This window comes from Salvelinus fontinalis, chromosome 3 (genome assembly GCF_029448725.1).
Source record: "Salvelinus fontinalis isolate EN_2023a chromosome 3, ASM2944872v1, whole genome shotgun sequence".
NCBI lineage: Eukaryota > Metazoa > Chordata > Actinopteri > Salmoniformes > Salmonidae > Salvelinus > Salvelinus fontinalis.
The window spans coordinates 5,027,167-5,047,888 of NC_074667.1; the positions used below are offsets into that span (position 1 = coordinate 5,027,167).

The window sequence follows — 20,722 nt, forward strand, 5'->3', positions numbered from 1 at the left end:
TGGATGTGATCCTCCGTTTCTTCCAGCTCAGTGTCTCTCCTCCTCAGCTCAGCTACCTCCTGCTCCAGTCCCGCCAATTGCTCTTCAACATGAATCCCTTTAGCCCTCTCCCGGGCTATGATCAGCTTCTTCACCTCAGAGTGCTTTTTCTCAATGGAGCAGATCATGCTAGTAAAGACATTTTCACTGTTCTTCATCGCACCCTGTGTAGAGCGCTTGAGTGACTTCATAGTCTTTCTTACATTATTCTTCTCCTTCTTTATCCCGTGGATTCTCTGCTGGGATTTCTCCCCCAACTCCCTCTGTTTCGCAATCCTTCCTGCTGCAACTGATACTGTTCATGGCTGTCACGCCCTGGCCTTAGTATTCTTTGTTTTCTTTATTATTTTAGTTAGGTCAGGGTGTGACATGGGGAATGTTTATGTTTTGTTAGTTTTGGGTGTTTATATGGTAAAGGGGTTATGGGGTGTAGTATATGGGTTTGTGTTGAGTGTAGATGTCTAGCGTTGTCTATGTATGTTTAGTTGTCTAGGAGAGTCTATGGTTACCTGAATGAGTTCCCAATTAGAGACAGCTGATTTCGGTTGTCTCTGATTGGGAGCCTTATTTAGGGTAGCCATAGGCTCTCATTGGTTGTGAGTAATTGTCTATGTACAAACGTTTGTAGCCTGTATGTATGTGCACAACGTTTGTAGCTTCACGGTCGTTTTGTTAGTTTGTATAGAGTTTTGTGTCGTGTTCATCTTCGTGTTGTTAAATAAAGAAGATGGCTTATTTTCCAACTGCTGCATTTTGGTCCGTCAATCCGCCACACGATCGTGACAGAATTACTCACCATAGGACCAAGCGGCATGGAAGGCGGCAACAGGACCTACCTACACAGGATTTCTGGAGTTGGGAGGACGAATTGGAAGGAGATGGACCTTGGGATCAACCTGGAGAATATCGCCTCCCTCGTGAAGAGCTGGAGGCAGCGAAAGCCGAGAGGAGGCGATATGAGGAGGCAGCAAGGAAGCAAGGCTGGAGACCCGTGAGTAATACCCAAAAATTTCTTGGGGAGGGGCTCATGGGGAATGGGGCGAGTCCAGATGGGAGAACTGCGTCAACTTCCCGTGCTTCCTCTAAGAGGGAACCTGAGCCAGTCGGGCTGAGATTGGAGGGGAGCAATGGGAGTGATGCAGAGACGGTTAAGGATTTATTGGGGAGGTTGGAAGAGAGTAAAATGAGGGAGCTGCTGTGTTGGTGCGTGAGGCACAAGATCCACCCGACAGAGCGTGTGCGGGATGTGAAGTTACCTGAGTCAGCTCTACATGATCGTCCTGATGTGCGTGCTAACCGTCTGGAAAGGACAATCCCACGAACCAGGCCTCCTGTACGCCTCCCTAGTCCTGCACCTCCTATATTAGCCCTATGTACTAACTCTCCTGTGACGGTCCCCAGCCCAGTACAACCAGTGCCTCCTCCACGCACTAGCCTTATGGTGCGTGTCTCCAGCCCTTTACCACCAGTGCCTAAATTACGCACCAAGCCTCCTGTGTATACCCAGAGTCCTGTGCGTCCTGTTGCTGCTCCCCGCATTAGCCCTGAGATGCGTGTCCCCAGTCCGGTACCACCAGTTCCGGCCCCACGCACTAGGCCTAATGTGCGTCCCCAGGGTCCAGTATGCCCTGTTCCTGCTCCCCGCACTAGCCCTGAGATGCGTGTCCCCAGCCCGGTACCACCAGTTCCGGCACCACGCACTAGGCCTAATGTGCGCTCCCAGGGTCCAGTATGCCCTGTTCCTTCTCCCCGCACTAGCCCTGAGATGCGTGTCCCCAGCCCGGTGCCACCAGTCCCGGCACCACGCACCAGGCCTACAGTGCGCCTCAGTCGGCAGGAGTCTGCCGTCTGCACGGCGATGACTGAACTGCCCGTCTCCCCAGCGCCATCTGAGCCATCCGTCTCCCCAGCGCCATCTGAGCCATCCGTCTCCCCAGCGCCATCTGAGCCATCCGTCTCCCCAGCGCCATCTGAGCCATCCGTCTCCCCAGCGCCATCTGAGCCATCCGTCTGCCATGAGCCTGCAAAGCCGCCCGTCTGCCATGAGCCTGCAAAGCCGCCCGTCTGCCATGAGCCTACTGAGCCGTCCGCCAGACAGGAGCCGCTAGAGCCGCCAGCCAGACAGGAGCCGCTAGAGCCGTCCGTCAGACAGGATCTGCCAGAGCCGCCAACCAGACAGGATCTGCCAGAGCCGCCAACCAGACAGGAGCAGCCAGAGCCGCCAACCAGACAGGAGCAGCCAGAGCCGTCAGCCAGCTATGAGCAGCCAGATCCGTCAGCTAGCCATGAGCAGCCAGATCCGTCAGCTAGCCATGAGCAGCCAGATCCGTCAGCTAGCCATGAGCAGCCAGATCCGTCAGCTAGCCATGAGCAGCCAGATCCGTCAGCTAGCCATGAGCAGCCAGATCCGTCAGCCAGCCATGAGCAGCCAGATCCGTCAGCCAGCCATGAGCAGCCAGATCCGTCAGCCAGCCATGAGCAGCCAGATCCGTCAGCTAGCCATGAGCAGCCAGATCCGTCAGCTAGCCATGAGCAGCCAGATCCGTCAGCTAGCCATGAGCAGCCAGATCCGTCAGCTAGCCATGAGCAGCCAGATCCGTCAGCTAGCCATGAGCAGCCAGATCCGTCAGCTAGCCATGAGCAGCCAGATCCGTCAGCTAGCCATGAGCAGCCAGATCCGTCAGCTAGCCATGAGCAGCCAGATCCGTCAGCTAGCCATGAGCAGCCAGATCCGTCAGCCAGCCATGGGCCATCCCTCAGTCCGGAGCTGCAGTCCCTCAGTCCGGAGCTGCCATTCTTCAGTCCGGAGCTGCCACTTATCCTGGTGCTGCCCCTTATCCTGGTGCTGCCCCTTACCCTGGTGCTGCCCCTTACCCTGGTACTGCCCCTGACCCTGGTACTGCCCCTGACCCTGGTACTGCCCCTTACCCTGGTACTGCCCCTTACCCTGGTACTGGCCCTTAGTCCGGAGCTGTCCCTTAATGCTATGGGATTAATGTGGAGAGGGGTCATTTTGAAGAGGCTAAGGAGGTGGTTAGGGACTGTGGTGAAGTGGGGACCACGACCAGAGCCGGAGCCGCCACCGTGGAGGGAAGCCCACCCAGACCCTCCCCTAGACTGTGTATGGTGCGCCCGGAGTTCGCGCCTCAAGGGGGGGGTTATGTCACGCCCTGGCCTTAGTATTCTTTGTTTTCTTTATTATTTTAGTTAGGTCAGGGTGTGACATGGGGAATGTTTATGTTTTGTTAGTTTTGGGTGTTTATATGGTAAAGGGGTTATGGGGTGTAGTATATGGGTTTGTGTTGAGTGTAGATGTCTAGCGTTGTCTATGTATGTTTAGTTGTCTAGGAGAGTCTATGGTTACCTGAATGAGTTCCCAATTAGAGACAGCTGATTTCGGTTGTCTCTGATTGGGAGCCTTATTTAGGGTAGCCATAGGCTCTCATTGGTTGTGAGTAATTGTCTATGTACAAACGTTTGTAGCCTGTATGTATGTGCACAACGTTTGTAGCTTCACGGTTGTTTTGTTAGTTTGTATAGAGTTGTGTCGTGTTCATCTTCGTGTTGTTAAATAAAGAAGATGGCTTATTTTCCAACTGCTGCATTTTGGTCCGTCAATCCGCCACACGATCGTGACAATGGCTTTTATGTTCATCTAACAAACACTGATAACAGATAAACTGCTGATCTGAGTGGCAGTAAACCTCTAGCAGTTTATCATGATGAGAGCAGATTTTCTCCTATAGCTGTGTGGTGGCTGGAACCAACTGGTGCTTCTTAAAGGTAGGAGATTCATAGTGAGGCTTGAGGTGAGTCACAGTAAGAGGCCAGACACACCAGACAGGACTTGACAGCTTTAAGTTTTCTTCCAGAGCAAAAATCCCACTCCACATCTCCAGGTTCAGCATAACATTGAGATGGAGGAGCAGGTTGGAGTCCTGTCTTCAGATTCTCCACTAAGTCAGACAACAGAGTCTTTTTCTTCAGAACAGGCCTTTGGATAAATCTTTCCATACACAGGGGGCAAGTGTAGAAACCTTTGTGGTCATCCTGATCCCAGATGCCATCAATACAGCCCATACAGTACCCATACAGTAGCGGTGTCCACAGGAAGTAGTCAATTGGGTCCTTTAGTAGATCCAGACAGATCGAACAACTGATCGAGTCCCTGGCTGTTGCCATTTTGCTGACCCGACTAACAGACTGAGCAGCAGAGTATGAAAGATAGGTATTGTTTCTCAAGAAATGTTTGTGCTTATGACACAATGCCTGTGAGTACTGTTAACCTACTGTTCTGTGAGTACTCTTAACCTGTAGAGGTTGTGGTGTTGGACAGAGGTCAGGAAGAGATCGCCTCTGATTGGACAGACAATCTTCATTGCCATTTAGTGCCATTTTTACAGTATGTCTGCCATTTAACTATCTACACTCCACTGCAAACTTAGTCTGCAGTTCAAGACCTTTCAGTAGTTGACCTCTCCATCCAAAACACTATTGACATTCAGGGGCTTTTTCATGATGTAAGCTTTAAAATCAGACATATATTCTATTAGATGAGTCAAAAAGCTCTGGATATCCAGCTTCATCATATAGTGATAGGAGCATTGTTCATTTTGGATTTAGTTAAGTTAAAAGTCTTAAAATACCTTTTAGTCTTGGTCACATTTTAGCCATTTCATCCTTTGTTAGTTTTAGTTTTTATCAGTCAACTAAAACTCTGGACAATTTTTGTCTAGTTTTAATCACAGCCATTTTAGTCACATAATTAAATATTAAATAATGAAATTTAGGCTACCTCTAACTTCCAATGTGCACATTCAGATAGCCTTGTCCAACTAGGCCTACTATCCCCTCCTACCTTAGCTGGCAACATTGATATTGTGGCAGATTATAACCAATGCCAGCCATAACTAACCATATAGGCTATAAAGCCATGGCTACAGGTTAAACAACTTAAAGCTCTGATTTTCTCCCCATCATAAGCATCAAGGAGGGTAAATAACAGTGATTTCTTGAAAAGGGGATAATTTATATGCTTTCCAAAAAGGACAGAAGTTTTACTTTAATCCTAATATTGAAATAGCATTAGTTTCCCCCTACTATTCAACCAATAACACTCGTTTTTCCCATAGGAAAAAAGCAACCGCAACACTCATTAGCAGTCCCGGCGCGAGAGCAGCAACACTGACGGATGAATAACAGCGCTCATGGGAAAATAGAGCGTCTGCTGTTATCAGAGCAAAAAATAACCTACATGAAAGTAAGAGAGAGAGTAAATGTCACGTTCCTGACCTGTTTTCTGTTATTTTTGTATGTGTTTAGTTGGTCAGGACGTGAGTTGTGGTGGGCATTCTATGTCATATGTTTCTATGTTTAGGTCGGTTGTAATTAGCCTTATATGGTTCTCAATCAGGGACAGGTGTTTGACATTTTCTTCTGATTGAGAACCATATAAAGGTAGGCTGTTCACACTGTTTGTTGGTTGGGTGGTTGTCTTCTGTGTCTGTGTATGTTGCACCACACGGTACTGTTTCGGTTTGTTCGTTCGTTTGATGTAGTCTGTTCCTGTTCGTGAGTTCTTTGTGTATTTATGTAAGTTCCATGTTCAGGTTTCGTCTACGTCGTTTTGTTATTTTGTAGTTTGTTGAAGAATTTTCGTGTTTCGTGTTTTCTTTAATAAACGTTATTATGTCAAACTATCACGCTGTGCTTTGGTCCAATCCCTACTCCTCCTCTTCGTCTGAAGAGGACAGCCGTTACAGTAAAGAGTAAACATTGTTTCTAGTTGAGGTTAATTACAAGTCAAGTGTCCTGGCACCTGACCTCGCAACCAAGGTGGGTTTTATATTCACATATTCGGACATTAAACAGACAACGCCACGTCTAGGTCCAAGAGGCTTCTAAACAGCTTCTACCCTCAAGACTCCTGAACACCTAATCAAATGGCTACCCAGACTATTTTCAATTGCACCCCCCTCTCTTTTACACCGTTGCTACTCTCTGTTGTTATCATCTATGCATAGTCACTTTAATAACTCTACCTACATGTACATATTACCTCAACTAACCGGTGCCCCCGCACATTGACTCTGTACCGGTACCCCCCTGTATATAGTCTCAATATTGTTATTTTACTGCTGCTCTTTAATTACTTGTTCCTTTTATTTCGTATTCTTATCCATATTTTAAACTGCATTGTTGGTTAGGGGCTCGTAAGTAAGCATTTCACTGTAAGGTCTACCTACACCTGTTGTATTCGACGCATCTGACTAATACAATTTGATTTGATTCAACAGAAATTCAACAGACATTCGTCAAAAATCAATAACTAATTAATTTATTGTCACAGAAACATAAAAATAGATATAGTTTATTCTATAAATGTCTAGCATACTTTTACTACCTTTGTTTTGAATAAAAAAATGCAGTTTTGATTTGATATAAATACATAAAATCTATAATATGCCATTAAAAGTGGTATAAATCAATAACTAATTCACCGTTTGTCACAGAAACATCAAACTAGGTATGATTTAGTCTATAAATGTCTTGCATAATTTTACAACCTTTGTTTTGAATACAAATTCCAGTTTTGATTTTATGGAAATACATAAAATGTTTCAAATGCAATTTAAAGCTGTAAAATCAATAACTAATTCACCGTTTGTCACAGAATCATCAAACTAGACATGATTTATTCTATAACCATATCTATTTTTTTATGTTTCTGTGACAATCAATGAATTAGTTATTGATTTGAATTTTTTTAAATGGCTTTTGGCGAATGTCTGCTGAATGTCTGTTGAATTTCCGAATGTGTGAATATAAAACCAACTTTACCTTGGTACCTCGCATCAGTTCAAAAGATTGACGAGTGACTGAAGTCACCGCCTGGGAGCTGTGTGGGAGAGCCCGGCAACTGAAATACATTTTGCCAATGTGAGGTTTGCAATTTCATGTGTGAGGTTTGCAATTTCATGCATGCAGAATATTTTATGTTATCCTCTCAATGGCAGAATTGACATCTTTCAGTTGCGCGGTCTGATCTCCCACACAGTTCACAGAGGGTCATTTCAGTCACTCGTCAATATTTTGAACTGATGCGAAGCCAGGTGCCACAACTAGAAACAATAACGTTTAACGTTACTCGCTCTACTCTGTCTTCCGCAGTACGCATATCAAATTCTTGTCTCGTCACTATTTCTTTGACTAAAATGAAAAGTAATTTGTAATAGTTATCGTTTTCCCCCCCAGGGAATGTCGTCTCGTTATCATCATAGTTTTAGTCAGGAGCAATTGTTTGTTGAGTATTTTTCTTCATAGTTATTGTTGACGAAATAAACACTGGATAGGAGTTTGTTCGACCACCAATTTAACCCGTTGCAAGTGGATATGTTTCGGTTGAGTAGTTCATGTTAATAGGGAAACATTGTTTAAAGGGTGGTTTTAGTTTGATCACTTCTATAATGATAATGTATACAGTATCTCTTCACATGACTCTGCTGTGCTGAAGCATCGTTTTTATAATTATGTACAAATTATACAGCTTTTACATTTTGTGCATGGTGAAGGGACTACTGACCTCACTTAATCATTATTTTGTAACACTTTACTGTAAGTGTCCTTATGCATGCATTCACAACGCCTTTATAAAATCGATGTATCATATAACGTTTGCCATAAGCTGTCAAAAGTAGATGACATTTGTTATGAGTCATGGCATGAGATGTTATCAAACCAGTTATAATGGGTGTTAAAAATAACTGTTCATCCTATTTTCATATGCTCTAATGTCAACTGTTAATAACAACTGTTACTACACAGTCTGAATGACAACGTATGTAATGTGTTATTACATGCTGCATAAGAGCAGTGGTGGAAAAAGTACCAAATTGTCATACTTGAGTAAAAGTAAAGATACCTTAATAGAAAATGACTTACGCAAAAGTGAAAGTCACCCAGTAAAATACTACTTGAGTAAAAGTTTAAAAGTATTTGGTTTAAAATATACTTAAGTATCAAAAGTCAAAGTCAAAGTCTAAATCATTTCAAATGTCAAATTCCTTATATTAAGCAATCCAGACGGCATCATTTTCATGTATTTTTAAATGTAAGGATTGCCAGGGGCACGCTCCAACACTAAGACATCATTTAAAAACGAAGCATGTGTTTAGTGAATCCGCCAGATCAAAGGCAGTAGGGATGACCAGGGATGGTCTCTTGATAAGTGTGTGAATTAGACAATTTTCCTGCCCTGCTAAGCATTAAAAATGTAACGAGTACTTTTGGGTGTAAGGGAAAATGTATGCAGTAAAAGTAAAAAGTACATCATTTTCTTGAGGAATGTAGTGAAGTAAAAGTAAAAGTAGGCAGAAATATAAACAGTAAAGCACAGACACCCCCAAATAATGACTTAAGTAAAATACTTGAAAGCACTACTTAAGTACACCACTGCATAAGAGTCTACATCCCAGATGTTATAATAGGGTGTTATGTAATTTACCAACCTTTGTGTCACGTTATTACATTGAACGGAATGATGGTTGTCATAACCATGTCATATGCTCTTATAGAGTGTGCACAGACACCTTAAGTAAAGTGACAATAATTTGAGGTGTTATAAAATAGCTATGAATGTGCTTACACAACAGGATGATTTGAGAATATGACAAAACCTTACCATTCAAAGGATCTCCAAGAAACATGGGAAAATAGGAGCACAGATGTACTTAGGATTTTTATTTATTTAAAAAAGGACACGTTATAATACTAACAACTTGCCAAGAAAACACAAAAATGTTGAAAAGAAACCGACAACAAAATCAACGTGGCTACGGCACAACAGGATTTGTGACAGCTGTGAAAAAAAGGAAGTTGCTTGTGCAGGCTACAGTAACAATGACAGGTATATTATGAAAAAAGGCTAGTTAAAATCAGGTAAAAGTAGCTAGTTGATGTTACAATTGCAACAATTCATTGGCCCACCGATGGCTAGCTATCTAGCTAACTTCACTAGCTACAGGTGGAATTAAGCACATTTCTCATTAACATCCTCTTTCATTTACACTTTAAATGTAATTACCTTTACGGGATCGGTGTCCCTATACCGGGTCGGTTGAGCTAACATGTGATTAGCATGACTTTGTAAGTAACATCAACAACTTTCTTATATGGGCAGAAAGCTTAAATTCTTGTTAATCTAACTGCAATGTCCAATTTACAGTAGCTATTACAGTGAAAACATACCATGCTATTGTTTGAGGAGAGTGCATAACAACAAAAAATCTCTGAAGGTAAATAATGTACTATAATGTACCAAATTCAACCTAGCTAATTTCCGATTTATACAAAATTGTTTGACTACAGAGGTAGCAAAACTGTATTTCAAATCTATGATACTCCCCCACTTAACATACTGCTTGACTAGTTGAGCCCAAGCTTGCTGTACAACAGTAAAACGTATTCAGTCTGTCTACAAACAGGCTCTCAAAGTGCTTGATTGGAAACCCAATAGCCATCATCACTGTTAAATCCTCAGAAAGCATGAGCTCCTGAGTTGGGAAAATCTTGTGCAATACACCTGACGCATGTCTTGTATTCAATATCCTAAATGGCCTGGCTCCCCCTCCACTCAATATTTTTGTTAAACAGAAAACCCAAACATATGGCAGCAGACCCACAAGGTCTGCCATGAGAGGTGACTGTATAGTTCCCTTAAGGAAAAGCACCTTTAGTATCTCCGCTTCCTCTGTGAGAGCTTCCCGTGTCTGGAATACACTACCATCAGACACACATAAATGCACCACATATCACACTTTCACAAAATGCATGAAGACATGGCTAAAGGTCAATCAGATTTGTGATCATAATCCCTAGCTGTGTATTGCCACTTCCCATGTTATCTGTTGTCTGTAGCTTGTGAGGTGTGTAAACACTTTGTAGCTTTTATGAATTTTGTCTTGCTGCTTTTTGTTCTATGTCTGTATGCTACGTCTTGCTTGTCCTATGTTGCTCTTTCTGTATGCTATGTCTTGCTTGTCCTATGTTGCTCTGTGTGTGCTCACTGCTCAATGATTGTCTATATTGTAATTGTTTTTAATAACCTGCCCAGGGACTGCTGTTGAAAATTAGCTGGCTGGCTAAAACCGGCACTTTTACTGAAACGTTGATTAATGTGCACTGTCCCTGTAAAAATAAACTCAAAATTACATTCCGTAATCTTGCTCTGATTTGTCATCCTGAGGGTCCTAGATATAAAATGTAGCATAGGTTTTGTTTGATAAAATAAATGTTTATATTCAAATGTAGGAACTGGGTTCTACAGTTGGAACCCCTGCTGTCTCTGGCTCCACACCCACCCCTCCCGGACATCTAGATGTGTGAAAGTTAGTGTACAGTCGTGGCCAAAAGTTGAGAATGACACAAATATTAATTTCCACGAAGTTTGCTGCTTCAGTGTCTTTATATATTTTTGTCAGATGTTACTATGGAATACAGAAGTATAATTACAAGCATTTCATAAGTGTGAAAGGCTTTTATTGACAATTACATGAAGTTGATGCAAAGAGTCAATATTTGCAGTGTTGACCCTTTCTTTTTCAAGACCTCTGCAGTCCACCCTGGCATGCTGTCAAATAACTTCTGGGCCACATCCTGACTGATGGCAGCCCATTCTTGCATAATCAATGCTTGGAGTTTGTCAGAATTTGGGTTTTTGTTTCTCCACCTGCCTCTTGAGGATTGACCACAAGTTCTCAATGGGATTAAGGTCTGGGGAGTTTCCTGGACATGGATCCAAAATATCGATGTTTTGTTCCCCGAGCCACTTAGTTATCACTTTTGCCTTATGGCAAGGTGCTCCATCATGCTGGAAAAGGAATTGTTCGTCACCAAACTGTTCCTGGATGGTTGGGAGAAGTTGCTCTCGGAGGATGTGTTGGTACCATTCTTTATTCATGGCTGTGTTCTTAGGCAAAATTGTGAGTGAGCCCACTCCCTTGGCTGAGAAGCAACCCCACACATGAATGGTCTCAGGATGCTTTATTGTTGGTATGACACAGGACTGATGGTAGCGCTCACCTTGTCTTCTCTGGACAAGCTTTTTTTCCTGATACCCCAAAAAATCGGAAAGGGGATTCATCAGAGAAATGACTTTACCCCAGTCCTCAGCAGTCAAATCCCTGTACCTTTTGCAGAATATCAGTCTGTCCCTGATGTTTTCCTGGAGAGAAGTGGCTTCTTGCTGCCCTTCTTGACACCAGGCCATCCTCCAAAAGTCTTCGCCTCACTGTGCGTGCAGATGCACTCACACCTGCCTGCTGCCATTCCTGAGCAAGCTCTATACTGGTGGTGCCCCGATCCCGCAGCTGAATCAACTTTAGGAGACGGTCCTGGCGCCTGCTGGACTTTCTTGGGTGCCCTGAAGCCTTCTTCACAACAATTGAACCGCTCTCCTTGAAGTTCTTGATCATCCGATAAATGGTTGATTTAGGTGCAATCTTACTGGCAGCAATATCCTTGCCTGTGAAGCCCTTTTTGTGCAAAGCAATGATGACGGCACGTGTTTCCTTGCAGGTAACCATGGTTGACAGAGGAAGAACAATGATTCCAAGCACCACCCTCCTTTTGAAACTTCCAGTCTGTTATTCGAACTCAGTCAGATGACAGACTGATCTCCAGCCTTGTCCTCGTCAACACTCACACCTGTGTTAACAAGAGAATCACTGACATGTCAGCTGGTTCTTTTGTGGCAGGGCTGAAATGCAGTGGAAATGTTTTTTGAGGATTCAGTTCATTTGCATGGCAAAGAGGGACTTTGCAATTAATTGAAATTCATATGATCACTCTTCATAACATTCTGGAGTATATGCAAATTGCCATCATACAAACTGACGCAGCAGACTGTGAAAATTAAAATTTGTGTCACTCTCAAAACTTTTGGCCATGACTGTAGAAGCTAATGATCCATCATGTATGACATTCCTGGGAGTGTGTAAACTTACATTGTATGTTACCATATAATTTTTGTATGTTCTCTATTGTTATGTACTTGAAAATATATCAATTGACCAATTCGGCACATTTGGGCAGATTTGAGACAAAATATTGTCCTGTATTGCAATGCTTCACTGGATCAATCTGAAACTTTACACACACATCTAAATTGTGCCTAAACAGCAATATTATATTATGACCTTTCTCTTGCATTTCAAAACGATGGATAAAAAAAAATAGAAAACATTTTTGTTTGTTTGTATTATCTTTTACCAGATCTAATGTGTTAGATCTCCTACATACATTCATTCTCCTACATTCATTTCACATTTCCACAAACTTCCACGTGTTTCCTTTCAAATGCTATCAAGAATATGCATATCCTTGCTTCAGGTCCTGAGCTACACTCAGTTAGATTTGGGTATGTCATTTTAGGCAAAAATTGAATAAAAGGGTCAGATTCTTTAAAACCTTAATACACGTCATTTAACTCAAGCTAACTAGCCTTATTATTATCCATGTTATTTGCTGTAACTAGCTAGGTTTGCCACGAAGAGCCGACATCTCTTCTCTTCTATTTTATGTTAATCCCCATCCACAAGAGCACAAGAGCTCTCAATAACATTTCATTGGATACGTGAAAGTATGTGAAATAATATATTGTGTGATGTTCTGCAAAGTAAGGAATTACTCCTGTAGCTAGCAAACTAACTAGCAATGGCAATCATGTTAGCATATTTCGTACTGAGATTACTGTTCTAAAACCTGTTCTTGAGTTTAAAAGAATAAATACTGCTATCATTAGCTTATTTTCTCACTGACCTGAGTTTAAGACAAGGGTTTAGCTATCTGGGAATTAAGAACATTCCCAAGAACAAATCCAAGAGCTTTATGTTCAATAATCTAATTTCTTCTTAACCTTTGGCTTAAGGAGAAACATTAGAAATAACGCAATAACATTTCCAAGAACCTTTTTGAGGAATAGAAACTTTCCTTGACTTTCTTCATAAGTCTATTGATAAGAAAAAATGGCAGTTAAGTAGACATTTCTTTTTAAGAAGAATTGACTTACAGCACTCCCTACTGTAAGTCACTCTGTATAAGAGCGTCTGCTAAATTATGTAAATGTAAAAATGTGCCCCAGCAACGTTAATTTTTGTTGTAAAATTTTATTTGCTTCCATTTCGTTTTAACATGTGTGTTTTCTTGGCAAGTTGTTGACATGTGTCATTTTTTTAAGTAAGTAAGTTTTTTAACTAAGTATATCTGTGCTCCCATTTGTCCATATTTCTTGGAGATCCTTTGAATGGTAACATTTTGTGATACTCTCAACTCATCACATGGTATAAGCAGATTCATAACTTTTATAACACCTCAAATGAATGTCACTTTACCAAGGTGTCTGTGCACACTCTATACGGGCATATGACATGGTTATGACAACCATCATTCCATTCAGTGTAATAATGTGACACAGAAATGAGTAAATGACATTACACCCTGTTAAAACATCTGGTATGTAGACTCTTATGCAGCATGTAATAACATAGGACATAAGTTGTCATGCAGACTGTGAAATAGTAGTTGTTATTAACCGTTGACAGAGCATATAGCAGGGTGAACAGTCATTTTTAAAACCCATTATAATCAGTTTTATAACATCTCATGCAGTGACTCAACTAATTATAACAACTTTTTGACAACTTATGACAAAAGTTATAAAGGCTTTGTATATGCATGCATAAGGACACCTACAGTAAAGTTTGACCAAATAATTATTAAGTGAGGTCAGTAGTCCCTTCACCATGCACACCATGCACAAAATGTAATAGCTGTATAATTTGTATATAATAATACAAATGATGCTTCAGCACAACAGAGTCATGTGAAGAGATACTGTATACATTATTATGACAGAAGTGATCAAACTAAAACCATTCTTTAAACAATGTTTCCCTATTAAAATGGAATACTCTAACAAAATACAGTATATACACTGTCAACAGGGGTTAAATCAGTGGTAGAACAAACTCAATATATGACAGGATGAACTGTAACGGTAATCCTCCTCCTCTTCATCAGAAGAGGAGGAGTAGTGATCGAACCAAGGCGCAGCGTAGTGAAATGACATAATTTATTGAAATGAAACACGAACTTGACTAAACTAACAAAAACAACAAACGGTGTAGACAGACCTAGACGACGAACTTACATAACACAAAAAGAACGCACGAATAGGAAACATAGGCTACACAAATGAACGAGGAACAAACAAACCGTAAACAGTCCCGCGTGGTGTACAGACACAGACACGGAAGACAATCACCCACAACGAACACTGTGAAAACGCCTACCTAAATATGACTCTTAATTAGAGGAACGCCAAACACCTGCCTCTAATTAAGAGCCATACCAGGCAACCCAAAAACCAACATAGAAACAGAAAACATAGAATGCCCACCCAACCTCACGTCCTGACCAACTAACACACATAACAAACTAACAGAAATAGGTCAGGAACGTGACATGAACAGTCATTTTTAAAACCAATTATAACCGGTTTTATAACATCTCATGCAGTGAATCATGATTCATTAAAACTACTTATGACAGCTTATGACAAATGTTATAATGTGTTTTATAAACTGGGTAGTTTGGCTCCTGGATGATGATAAGCTGAAAGCTGTGGTATATCAGACATTATAAACTGGGTGGTTCGAGCCCTGAATGATGATTGGCTGAAAGCCATGGTATATCAGACCGTATACCATGGGTATGACAAAACATGTATTTTTACTGCTAATTATGTTGGTAACCAGTTTATAATAGCAATAAGGCACCTCTGGGGTTTGTGATATGTGGCCAATATACCACACGTTGCGTCGTGCATAAGAACAGCCCTTAGCCGTGGTATATTGGCCATATACCACACCCCTTCTGGCCTTTATATAACTGTTATAAGGCTTTATGAATGCATGCCTAAGAACACCTACAGTAAAGTGTTACCAATTATTTTACAGCACTTACAACCCATGAAAAATAAGAAATCAGAAAATCCACAACAATTTACATATCACAGGATACAAAGACAATGTCAGTTTCAGTAAGCACAAATTAATTTACCCTGCGTGAGAAAGGCCCCACATGGTCCCAGCTGACTATGAAAGATAGGTATCGTTTGTCGAGAAGTGTTAATGCTTATGACACAACGCTACTTCCTGATTCGGTGTACTCTGAACCTGTAGAGGGTGCGGTGTTGGACATATGTCAGAAAGAGATTGTCTGTCCAATCAGAGTGTCACGCCCTGGCCTTAGTATTCTTTGTTTTCTTTATTATTTTAGTTAGGTCAGGGTGTGACATGGGGAATGTTTGTGTTTTGTTGGTTTTGGGTGTTTTTTATGGTAAAGGGGTTGTTGTATAGTATATGGGTTTGTGTGGAGTACATGTGTCTAGTGTTGTCTATGTATGTTTAGTGGTCTAGGAGAGTCTATGGTTACCTGAATGAGTTCCCAATTAGAGACAGCTGATTTCGGTTGTCTCTGATTGGGAACCTTATTTAGGGTAGCCATAGGCTCTCATTGGTTGTGAGTAATTGTCTATGTAGAACGTTTGTAGCCTGTGTGTGTATGTGCACAACGTGTTTTAGCTTCACGATCGTTTTCTTGTTTTGTTTAGTGTTTAAGTGTTTTTGTTTTCGTTTTGCCTTCTTCACCAATAAAAGGAGATGGCTTATTTTCCTAAAGCTGCGTTTTGGTCCGTCAATCCACCACACGATCGTGACAGAATTACTCACCATAGGACCAAGCGGCATGGAAAGCGGCAACAGGACCTACCTACACAGGATTCATGGACATGGGAGGAGATACTGGATGGTAAGGGGCCGTGGGCACAACCGGGAGAATATCGCCTTCCTCGTGAAGAGCTGGAGGCAGCTAAAGCCGAGAGGAGGCGATATGAGGAGGCAGCACGGAGACAAGGCTGGAAACCCGTGAGTACAACCCAAAAATTTCTTGGGGGGGGGCCTTAAAGGGAGTGTGGCGAAGTCAGGTAGGAAACCTGCGCCTACTCCCTGTACTTACCGTGGAGAGCGAGAGTACGGGCAGACACCGTGTTACGCAGTAGAGCGCACGGTGTCTCCTGTACGCGTGCATAGCCCGGTGCGGTACATTTCAGCTCCACGTATCGGCCGGGCTAGACTGAGCGTTGAGCCGTATGTCATGAAGCCGGCCCAACGCATCTGGTCACCAGTGCGTCTCCTCGGGCCGGCGTACATGGCACCAGCCTTATGCATGGTGTCCCCGGTTCGCCTACATAGGCCGGTGCGGGTTATTCCACCTCCCCGCACTGGTCAGGCGACGGGGAGCATAGAACCAGGTAAGGTTGGGCAGGCTCGGCGTTCAAGGGAGCCAGTACGCCTACACGGTCCGGTATTTCCGGCGCCACCTCCCCGCCCCAACCCAGTACCACCAGTGCCTCCTCCACGCACTAGCTATATGGTGCGTGTCTCCAGCCCTTTACCACCAGTGTCTAAACCACGCACCAAGCCTCCTGTGTGTCCCCAGAGTCCTGTGCGTCCTGTTGCTGCTCCCCGCACTAGCCCTGAGATGCGTGTCACCAGCCCGGTGCTACCAGTCCCGGCACCACGCACCAGGCCTACAGTGCGCCTCAGCCGGCAGGAGTCTGCCGTCTGCACAGCGATGACTGAACTGCCCGTCTGCCAAGCGCCATCTGAGCCATCCGTCTCCCCAGCGCCATCTGAGCCATCCGTCTCCCCAGCGCCATCTGAGCCATCCGTCTGCAATGAGCCTGCAAAGCCGCCCGTCTGCCATGAGCCTGCAAAGCCGCCCGTCTGCCATGAGCCCACTGAGCCGTCCGCCAGACAGGAGCCGCTAGAGCCGCCAGCCAGACAGGAGCCGCTAGAGCCGTCCGTCAGACAGGATCTGCCAGAGCCGCCAACCAGACAGGATCTGCCAGAGCCGCCAACCAGACAGGATCTGCCAGAGCCGCCAACCAGACAGGAGCAGCCAGAGCCGCCAACCAGCCATGAGCAGCCAGATCCGTCAGCTAGCCATGAGCAGCCAGATCCGTCAGCTAGCCATGAGCAGCCAGATCCGTCAGCCAGCCATGAGCAGCCAGATCCGTCAGCCAGCCATGAGCAGCCAGATCCGTCAGCCAGCCATGAGCAGCCAGATCCGTCAGCTAGCCATGAGCAGCCAGATCCGTCAGCTAGCCATGAGCAGCCAGATCCGTTAGCTAGCCATGAGCAGCCAGATCCGTTAGCCAGCCATGAGCAGCCAGATCCGTCAGCCAGCCATGAGCAGCCAGATCCGTCAGCCAGCCATGAGCAGCCAGATCCGTCAGCCAGCCATGAGCAGCCAGATCCGTCAGCCAGCCATGAGCAGCCAGATCCGTCAGCCAGCCATGAGCAGCCAGATCCGTCAGCCAGCCATGAGCAGCCAGATCCGTCAGCCAGCCATGAGCAGCCAGATCCGTCAGCCAGCCATGAGCAGCCAGATCCGTCAGCCAGCCATGAGCAGCCAGATCCGTCAGCCAGCCATGAGCAGCCAGATCCGTTAGCCAGCCATGAGCAGCCAGATCCGTTAGCCAGCCATGAGCAGCCAGATCTGTCAGCCAGCCATGGGCCGTCCCTCAGTCCGGAGCTGCCATTCCTCAGTCCGGAGCTGCCATTCCTCAGTCCAGAGCTGCCATTCCTCAGTCCGGAGCTGCCATTCCTCAGTCCGGAGCTGCCCCTTATCCTGGTGCTGCCCCTTACCCTGGTGCTGCCCCTTACCCTGGTGCTGCCCCTTACCCTGGTACTGCCCCTTACCCTGGTACTGGCCCTTTGTTCGGAGCTGCCCCTGACCCTGGTACTGCCCCTTACCCTGGTACTGCCCCTTAGTCCGGAACTGCCCCTTAATGCAGTGTGGTTAATGTGGAGGGGGGTCATCTGGAGGAAGCTAAGGAGGCGGTTAGGGACTGTGGTGACCACGACCAGAGCCGGAGCCGCCACCATGGATGGAAGCCCACCCAGACCCTCCCCTAGACTGTGTAATGGTGCGCCCGGAGTTCGCACCTTAAGGGGGGGGTTATGTCACGCCCTGGCCTTAGTATTCTTTGTTTTCTTTATTATTTTAGTTAGGTCAGGGTGTGACATGGGGAATGTTTGTGTTTTGTTGGTTTTGGGTGTTTTTTATGGTAAAGGGGTTGTTGTATAGTATATGGGTTTGTGTGGAGTACATGTGTCTAGTGTTGTCTATGTATGTTTAGTGGTCTAGGAGAGTCTATGGTTACCTGAATGAGTTCCCAATTAGAGACAGCTGATTTCGGTTGTCTCTGATTGGGAGCCTTATTTAGGGTAGCCATAGGCTCTCATTGGTTGTGAGTAATTGTCTATGTAGAACGTTTGTAGCCTGTGTGTGTATGTGCACAACGTGTTTTAGCTTCACGATCGTTTTCTTGTTTTGTTTAGTGTTTAAGTGTTTTTGTTTTCGTTTTGCCTTCTTCACCAATAAAAGGAGATGGCTTATTTTCCTAAAGCTGCGTTTTGGTCCGTCAATCCACCACACGATCGTGACACAGAGGCAATCTTTACTGCCATTGACGGCAAGTTTTACAGTATGTCTAGAATTTAACCCTCTACAATCCATTGTACCTTAGTCTGCAGTTCAAGACCTCTCAGTAGTTGACCTCTCCATCCAAAACACTATTCTCATACTCATTGCCCTAACTAAAGCGAAGAAAACAATATAAAAAAATGAATAATAATAAATGAATAAATAATAGTTGGGCACACAACGTAAACATGGATTATACCTGGTACGGACACCAGTTTCTGGAGCTCCTTCTTGAGGCGAGTGATTTCCTTACACAGCTGAATGTCATCCATCCTAAAGACATAAACATTTAATTATTTAAAAACCCTGCATTATTCAGAATTTATTTAACCTTTTATTTAACTAGGCAAGTCAGTTAAGAACAAATTCTTCTTTTCAATGACAGCCTAGGAACAGTGGGTCAGGGGCAGAACGACTGATTTTTTACCTTGTCTGCTCAGGGATTCGATCTTGCAACCTTTGGGTTAATAGTCCAACGCACTAACCACTAGGCTATTCAGCAAATGGTCCAATCTAAGTGGTCCAAATGGTCCAATCTAAGTTTTTTGTCATTTAGCAGAAGCTCTTATCCAGAGCGACTTACAATAGTGAGTGTATACATTTTTGATACCGTTAACCCAGTATCACAGCATCACAGAGCCTACAGACATCCATTACTGTCAGCTAACTGAGAGCCTCACCTCCTCTACCTTTCTACCTGTCAGACAGGATGAACAGGGACCTGCGGTGGGCAACAGCTTTAAACAGAATGCCTAACTTATTAGATATTTCAGATTCTAAACAGTGTCATCAAAGGCTAAAACAAGATCCAATTATAAAAAACAGTGCCGAGCTTCCATATACAGTCGTTTGAAAAAGTTTGGGCACCCCTCTGAGGCTGCATAATAATTTACTCTGTCGTCACAGAAAATGATCACAGTGGCATGCCATTCATTTTCTAATAAAAGCTGAGTACTGGGGTATTGTCCAGACAAAGATTTTTAGTGTAGCAATATTAAGTTGTATGAAATTAAATCAGATGTGAAAAATAGGCTATGCAAAAATGTGGGCACCCTTATCATTCTGTTGATTTGAATACCTGTAACTACTTAGCACTGATTAATTGGAACACAGAATTGGGTTGGTGAGCTCATTAAGCCTTGAACTTCATAGACAAGTGCATCCAATCATGAGAAAAGGTATTTAAGGTGGCCAATTGCAAGTTGTTGTTCTCTTTGACTCTCCTCTGAAGAGTGGCAACATGGGGGCCTCAAAACAACTCTCAAATGACCTGAAAACAAAGATTGTTCAACATTATGGTTTAGAGGAAGGCTACAAAAAGCTGTCGCAGAGATTTAAACTGTCCGTGTCCACTGTGAGGAACATAGTGAGGAAATGGAAGACCACAGGCACAGTTCTTGTTAAGGCCAGAAGTGGCAGGCCAAGTAAAATATCGGAAAGGCAAAGGCGAAGGATGGTGAGAACCGTCAAAACCAGCTCACAGACCACCTCCAAAGACCTACAACATCATCTTGCTGCAGATGGTGTCATTGTGCATCGTTCAACAATTCAGCGCACTTTGCACAGGGAGAAGCTGTATGGGAGAGTGATGCGGAAGAAGCCTTTTCTGCACACACGCCACAAACAGAGTCGCTTGAGGTATGCAAACGCACATTTGGACAAGCCAGCTTAATTTTGGAATAAGGTGCTGTGGACTGATGAAACAAAGATTGAGTTATTTGGTCATAACAAGGGACGTTATGCATGGCGGCAAAAGAACACAGCGTTTCAAGAAAAACACTTGCTACCCACAGTAAAATTTGGTGGGGGTTCCATCATGCTGTGGGGCTGTGTGCCCAGTGCCGGTACTGGGAATCTTGTTAAAGTTGAGGGTCGCATGGATTCCACTGAATATCAGCAGATTCTTGGGAATAAGTTTGAAGAATCAGTCACAAAGTTGAAGTTTTATTTATTTTATTTTTTTATTTATTTTACCGTTATTTTACCAGGTAAGTTGACTGAGAACACGTTCTCATTTGCAGCAACGACCTGGGGAATAGTTACAGGGGAGAGGAGGGGGATGAATGAGCCAATT

General features: G+C 43.8%; 1 protein-coding gene across 2 annotated transcripts in view; it reads right to left on the reverse strand.

Moving 5' to 3' along the window:
- The window catches only part of LOC129836425 (bMERB domain-containing protein 1-like), a 64,801-nt gene that overhangs the window by 20,362 nt on the left and 23,717 nt on the right, over window positions 1-20,722 (reverse strand). For both annotated transcript variants that reach the window (XM_055902575.1, XM_055902584.1), the window contains exon 3: window positions 18,848-18,921. In XM_055902575.1, coding sequence (XP_055758550.1) covers window positions 18,848-18,921 — 74 coding nt within the window. The remainder of the gene's footprint in view (window positions 1-18,847; window positions 18,922-20,722) is intronic.